General features: G+C 45.2%; 1 protein-coding gene across 4 annotated transcripts in view; it reads right to left on the reverse strand.

Moving 5' to 3' along the window:
* Positions 1–6,015, reverse strand: part of LOC144736897 (chymotrypsin-like elastase family member 2A) — a 42,030-nt gene extending 36,015 nt beyond the window's left edge. For all 4 annotated transcript variants that reach the window (XR_013588845.1, XR_013588844.1, XM_078619594.1 and 1 more), the window contains exon 1: positions 5,411–6,015. Coding sequence is in view for 2 of the 4 variants with exons in the window: in XM_078619594.1 (XP_078475720.1) it covers positions 5,411–5,561 (151 nt within the window). In the remaining 2 variants the exon portion in view is untranslated. The remainder of the gene's footprint in view (positions 1–5,410) is intronic.
* Between the last annotated feature and the right edge of the window lie 1,512 nt (positions 6,016–7,527).

Below are 7,527 nucleotides of genomic sequence, written 5' to 3' on the forward strand. Positions count from 1 at the left end.
AGCTGCGTATTTGGGGAGGAGGCAAACCTGTCTGGTACCCATAGAAAGTTCAGATCTAGAGGAAGTGTAACAGTTACAAGAGTAGGCAATGGATACATGTAAGTTGTGGGGTTTTGTTTTTGTATAATCTGTGTAAGGGATTGGCTGATTGATGTGCAGCGTTGTGGGATGCAATTAAATGAATGACGCGAAATAAAATTAAATTATTATTAGTATGTGCTTACATATTACCTAGAGGACCGAGACACATTCACCGCATAGCTGCAAAAATAAATATCAATTCAATCCTATCAATCAAACTCCCTGTTAAATGCAACAGTGCCTCATTTATCTGAGTGTTGAACCAGTTTGGTCTTTGTGTTACAAATGAGAGGTGACGGCTTGTGGTCAGGACGGACGATGGGGTGACAGCCAAAGGAGGGGACACACCCAGGAGGAAAATGTGGAGAAAAGCAGCGATGTTTTGCATTGCGTTGCCGTGAGAGATCATGACTGCTGCTCATTTCATCAATGTGTTGAATCTGCTCAAATTAATCCGACTATAACTGTTGTGTTTGATTCACGTGACGTTTCTATTCAAAGCTATACTTTACCTCAACTGCACAATATTCGTGCAAATGCACCATTTGAATAAACAGTACTGTGCCCACTATGAGACCTCTTTTACCAGTGGCAAAATATAGTAGTAGGGTTTTACCCTTTAAACTGGTACAAAACTGACACCTTTATGCAAGGCATCATGTTTGCAATAATCGCAACACAAGCAGTCAAAATGCAAACAAAAAGAAACAACTCTGATAAGGGTAATGATATGCACGGTCCTTGAAGTTGATTGGTCCACACCCGAGACAGATTTCCTTAGAGCCTAGTCTCCATTGGTGTTGGACCAGATGACGCCAAAAGGCGTACAACTCAAAAACAGTGCACTATTAGAGTACTGAGAGCTCGGGGTAAGCATGTACCCTATGAGACCTCCTTTACCAGTGGCAAAATATAGTAGTAGGTTTTTACCCTTTAAACTGGTACAAAACTGGCGCCTTTATGCAAGGCATCATGTTTGCAATAACCGCAACACAAGCAGTCAAAATGCAAACAAAAAGAAACAACTCTGATAATGGTGATGATATGCATTGTCCTTCAAGTTGATTGGTCCACACCCGAGACAGCTTTCCTTAGAGCCTAGTCTCCATTGGTATTGGACCAGATGACGCCAAAAGGCGTACAACTCACAAACAGTGCACTATCAGAGTATTGAGAGCTCGGCGTAAGCATTTACGCTATGAGACCTCCTTTACCAGTGGCTAAATATAGTAGTAGGTTTTTACCCTTTAAACTGGTACAAAACTGACACCTTTATGTAAGGCATCATGTTTGCAATAACCGCAACACAAGCAGTTAAAATGCAAACAAAAAGAAACAACTCTGATAATGGTAATGATATGCACTGTCCTTGAAGTTGATTGGTCCACATTACCATTATCAGAGTTGTTTCTTTTTGTTTGCATTTTGACTGCTTGTGTTGCGGTTATTGCAAACATGATGCCTTGCATAAAGGTGTCAGTTTTGTACCAGTTTAAAGGGTAAAAACCTACTACTATATTTTGCCACTGGTAAAGGAGGTCTCATAGTGTAAATGCTTACCCCGAGCTCTCAGTACTCTGATAGTGCACTGTTTTTTAGTTGTACGCCTTTTGGCGTCATCTGGTCCAACACCAATGGAGACTAGACTCTAAGGAAAGCTGTCTCGGGTGTGGACCAATCAACTTCAAGGACAGTGCATATCATTACCATTATCAGAGTTGTTTCTTTTTGTTTGCATTTTGACTGCTTGTGTTGCGGTTATTGCAAACATGATGCCTTGCATAAAGGTGTCAGTTTTGTACCAGTTTAAAGGGTAAAAACCTACTACTATATTTAGCCACTGGTAAAGCGGTCTCATAGTGTAAATGCTTACCCCGAGCTCTCAATACTCTGATAGTGCACTGTTCTTGAGTTGTACGCCTTTTGGCGTTATCTGGTCCAACACCAATGGAGACTAGGCTCTAAGGAAAGCTGTCCCGGGTGTGGACCAATCAACTTCAAGGACAGTGCATATCATTACCATTATCAGAGTTGTTTCTTTTTATTGGTTCTTTCGGTAAAGGCAAGTAGAAGGGAAGTAATAAAATAAAAAATAAAAAAACATAATAAAATAATTCTCACGACGTTTCGGCCCCAACGCAAGCACCCGTCCTCAGGTGGAGAACAGGTCCGTCAAGTAGACAGAGTCTGAATGTCACGCTCCAGGCTTGGAGCGACTATTTATGCTGGGATGGAGGAGCGAAGAGCGTCTTGACAAAATAATTTGCATATCAAGAGGAATTTTGCATATTTATGAGAAATGCAGATATGCGATTAGCACTACTTGTGAAATGCGTAGGAGGTTTGGCGAGGGGTTTAAAGTCATTATGCCCATGCATTATGCAGGATTAGCAGCATCAAAGGGAGGTTCAATGAGCCATTCTGTCTACAGGAAAGCCACCCATACGGATGCTTACCTACAACCGGATTCCCACCACCATCCATCCCAGAAGAATTCCCTCATCAAGACTCTATACCATAGAGCCCAATGCATTTCCGACCAGGAACACATTGCCAGTGAACTCAAACACGTACGCCAAGCTCTTTAGGCTAATGGTTACTCCGACTACACAATCCGCAAAGCCATCACTCCAACCATCAAGAAGGATCCTGTTGAGGAGCCTCTCAAGACCATCACCTTACCCTACATTGCTGGGGTCACAAAAAAGATCTCCGAAATCCTGATTAAACACAAGATCCAGGTCCGATTCAACACAGTACATAAAATCCGTGATCTGGTCCCGTCTATAAAAGATGTGGTTCCAGACATACAGTACCCTGGCGTCTACAAACTGATTTGCCTCTTTGGTAGCAGTTACATTGGAGAAACCAAACGACATGTCTCGGACCGCATCCGTGAACATAAAGCAGACTTGAAACACGGTAGGACAAACACCTCAGCCGTGGCAGATCACTGTTACAATTCAGTGGGTTCACATGATATTGACTTTTCCAAGACAGAGGTTCTCTGCAAGCCATCTGGCTACCATGAGAGATTCGTTCATGAGGCGATCCACATATACAAACACAGAGACAATTTCAACCGAGAAGATGGATTCCAGCTTAGCAATCATTGGAAGGACGTAATAAACCATTTCGGATCTTAACTAATTGTATCCACGTTTACGGTGACTTTTGGACCGCGTTCCACACGCTGACATTGACTATATATCCTGTATTCTCCGCGGGGAATGGGTTCTTTGCTCCGCTGCGGGCTTCCTACCACCACTCTCCCATTGACATATTTCGTTGCTTCCTCTTGGTGCCTTTCACGCGACGGTCAGTGGTATAGTGTATAGCATATTGTATAATAATAAATAGTATTAAAGTGTAATGTTTAATGCAATGTATAAGGTAATATATAGCATCGTAATTGCATGGTGAATATACAGCAGTGTGGTATACAGTTGGGTGGGTAGGATAATACATAGTGTAATATTACAATGTATAGTCTAAAAACATATTAGTTGCTGTGGCGCCATATTATTAACATTCTTTCCCTTTATTAATTCTAACCTTACTCCCTCCCTTTGATACTGCTAATCCTGCATAATGCATGGACATAATGACTTTAAACCCCCTTGCCAATCCTCCTAATCGCATATCTGCATTTCCCATAAATATGCTAAATTCCTCTTGATATGCACTCTGCAGGGAATGGATTCTTTGCTCCGCTGCAAGCTTCCTACTACCATTCTCCCATTGACATATTTCATTGCTTCCTCTTTGTACCTTTCACGCGACGGTTTATGGTATAGTGTATAACATATTATATAATAATAATACATAGTATCAAAGTGTAATGTTTAATACAATGTATAAGGTAATATATAGTATCGTAATTTTATAGTGAATATATAGTAGTGTGCTATACAGTTGAGTGGGTAGAATAAAACATAGTGTAATATGACAAGGTATAGTCAATAAGCATATTAGTTTATGCGGCGCCTTATTATTAACATTCCTTCCCTTTATTAATTCTGACCTTACTCCCTCCCTTTTATGCTGCTAATCCTGCATAATGCAGGGGCATAATGACTTTAAACCCCTCGCCAAACCTCCTACGCGATTTCACAAGTAGTGCTAATCGCATATCTGCATTTCCCATAAATATGCAAAATTCCTCTTGATATGCAAATTATTTTGTCAAGACGCTCTTCGCTGCTCGTGGGGATCAGCAGTGCAACAGTTAGCATGCTGCGCTATGACCCTGGTGACACGAGTTTGATTCCTGCTCAAGGCCAACACAGTGGGCCTCCCCTAGGTCGACTCAGCATCAAATGAGTACCTGGTTGGATGTGTAAAAATCGCCACTGGGGGTGTGGTGCTGGCCACCCACCCCCTCACGTGCCTCTCTCCTCTCCCTCTGGACCAATCATCATCTGGATACGCTGGTGGCCACCATCTCTTCAACCTTCTCCACCCAACTCGTGGACCCTCTGTTATATTTATGCCCCTTTTTCCAAAAATTTATATTAAGAATAATTAGGCCAATATATATATTTTGTTAAATTAAATAATGAAAACAACCCGCTACTCCTCACAGGCCACGCCAGGCATTTGAAAAAAACGCGGAACGCCATTAAAAACTGCAAACATCAGCACCAAGCCCCGGCCACCTTTGTCTTCCAACGGTTCGGCACAAAAACATGACAGCCATAAATACTTAGGGGGTTAGATCGGTCGCGAGGAGGGGTTTGTGACCTGACATTCCTGGGACGTCTGTTTTTCTGTTGTTGTTTCTCTCGCAAGAGATGCGCAGAGGGGAGGGGTTCACGTTTTTGGGTTTTAAGCACAAACGCACATCACGCAGTTCAGTTTGGGTCGAGTCGCGCTCAGTCTTGTGACTCGGCTTGCGACGCAGCGTTGCGAGGGAGGCTCGCAAGGGAGTTGGGGCGGAGGCTTGCCGAGGCATCAACACCAACCATGGGTGCGTGCCTCGAGGGGAGATGGGACGAGGAGGGGTTGTTAGGGGCTGAGTTCGGTATGAGCCGACAGAGTTGCGATAACAAGCAATCAACCTGGAGAAAAGGGCGGAAATCGCCAAGCATCGACCAAGCGAGCATCGAGGACCAGCAGCAGCGGATGAGCGACGAGAGCCAACGTGCATCGCCAGAGAGAACGGAGCTGTGGAAAGAGCCTGATCGGCCGCCCGTGAGGAAGAGGAGAGCGCCATCGAATGCGCCGTGTGTTTAATACATACACACATCGACCAGCACCCGCTGAGAACCGACTCGTCATCCAGCAGTGGAGGAGCTGCGCGCTATCCGACGACGGAATCATTGCGCACCACGACGGCGAGCGTCGTGCCGACTCGTCATCCAGCAGTGGAGGAGCTGCGCGCTATCCGACGACGGAATCATCGCACCACGACGGCGAGCGTCGTGCCGACTCGTCATCCAGCAGTGGAGGAGCTGCGCGCTATCCAACGACGGAATCATCGCGCACCACGACGGCGAGCGTCGTGCCGACGCCACTCATCTAGCAGTGGAGAGAGTGAGCAAAAGAGCAGAGACACGCCCGAGCGAGGGAGCAGAGCGGGAAGCTGCTGCTGCTGGTATACCCCTCCCCCACCCCCCGCAAGCTAACAACACAACTCCCGGCTCTAAAAAAAAATTATTTTACAAGGGGACAACGCACACACAACACACACACGAACAAGATTATTTCAAAAAGTTATCTTTGTGTTTCGAAAAGGGTTGCCATTTAAGGGTGGTGCATTAAATATCAACTGATCATGAAAAGCAGTTGCTGCCCATCGAGTTACATGAATAAGAAGTGTTTTAGTAATTTATTTTCGTTAATTGCATAATCTTGCCGATAAATCTATTGACGTATGCTTTCGCCTTTGCATATTAGAGTGTCATATGTTTTTTAGAATAAAAAATTCTTAACACAAAGTGGTTGAGTGTTTCTTTCCAAGTCCATGCAAAACTCTTATTTATAAGAACTGTATCCTGCATTGAGATATGAATTTGGAGACCTAACATAACATAAACACACAAGATGATCAATAAATGTTTAATCAAAGATAATCGTTTTATCCTGATTGATACAACTCTGGATAACAAAGCAAGCATTCGCATAAATCAATATGATTATCTCCGTGATTATCATAATATATGCATATAATTACATATGTAATATCTTCAATAATGGCGGGAGACGAGTTGACGGGGCAGCACTTATTTATTCACAATGGTTGCACAATGACAGGCACAACCTAAATAACGCCTATGCTACGCGTGCCTGGCTCGGCCACGCACACAGTCTCTCCCGTAGGGTACGCGTGCCTAACTCTGCCTTGCACTCAGGCTCTCCGGCTACTCTCTCCCCACGGGAACCTATCAGACCCCTACACGTGCCCAACTCGGCCTTGCACTCACTCTCTCCCGTAGGGTACGCGTACCTAACTCTGCCTTGCACTCAGGCCCTCGGCTACGCTCTCCCCACGGGAAGCTATCAGACCCGCCCTGCCCGGCCACGGGTCTCGACCACTGAGTTACACAGCCCGACCCTTACGAGGCGTCGGGCCGTGAATCCCAAGGCCTCGCCTCTGAGCCTCACAGAGCCCCGGCCCTTACAAGGGCAGCGGGGCTAGGGGTCCCAGGGCCTATCTCTTCCTCCGTCTTCTGTCTTCGCCGGTTACCAACTCCCCGAGCGCCTCCGCGCATCGCCTTACATAGCCCTCCGCTCCAGGGGGCGGGGCCTATGCGGACCGCGATGTGAGCACCCGCCTGCGGACCGCGATGTAGCCAATCACCACGCGCTGTCTCACGATCCTCCCTGCCAGCACGTATCCCCACTACATCACCCCTACACATACATTAGCATAATTTCCGCGAAATCTGCTTTTTCCAATTTTTTTTATTTTTTTTAATTTTTATCAAAATTTCATAACCCGACATATACAACACCTTCATCCACTGCTGCTTTTACCCTGGGCACCTGTGTGGTCATTGGTTACGACCTTGCTGCCCGCTGGTTCATAGTTAAGGGGTGTTGTGTGGCTGGGAAGTTACCTGCGTACATAAGTGCTGTGACAACCCCGGCTAGCTGGTCCAAAGTTGTCACTTATACTCATCACCTACTTCTGAAATATGGCAACGAGATACTCCCGTAAATTTCTGCTGGGCTTGAAATACACTTCGCGTCATCCTGACCCAAGCTTGTCTACTCGGCTTGTCAACTGCTGGGAATGTTACAACGACGGCCAAATGAAACACTGTGGGTCGAGTCGCAGTGGAAGAATTAATTCATCAATTGGCCTGACTCGTTTATACCAACAAACCCACCATTTATTCTGTTCGCTGTCTCGGTTCCCATCTACACCTGCACCACATGGCCATTACTTTTTAAAAGTTATCCTCATTAAATATTCCGTCAATTTACAATAAAATACCGATT

The sequence above is a fragment of the Lampetra planeri genome, chromosome 3 (genome assembly GCF_965212315.1).
Source record: "Lampetra planeri chromosome 3, kcLamPlan1.2.h2, whole genome shotgun sequence".
Lineage (NCBI taxonomy): Eukaryota > Metazoa > Chordata > Hyperoartia > Petromyzontiformes > Petromyzontidae > Lampetra > Lampetra planeri.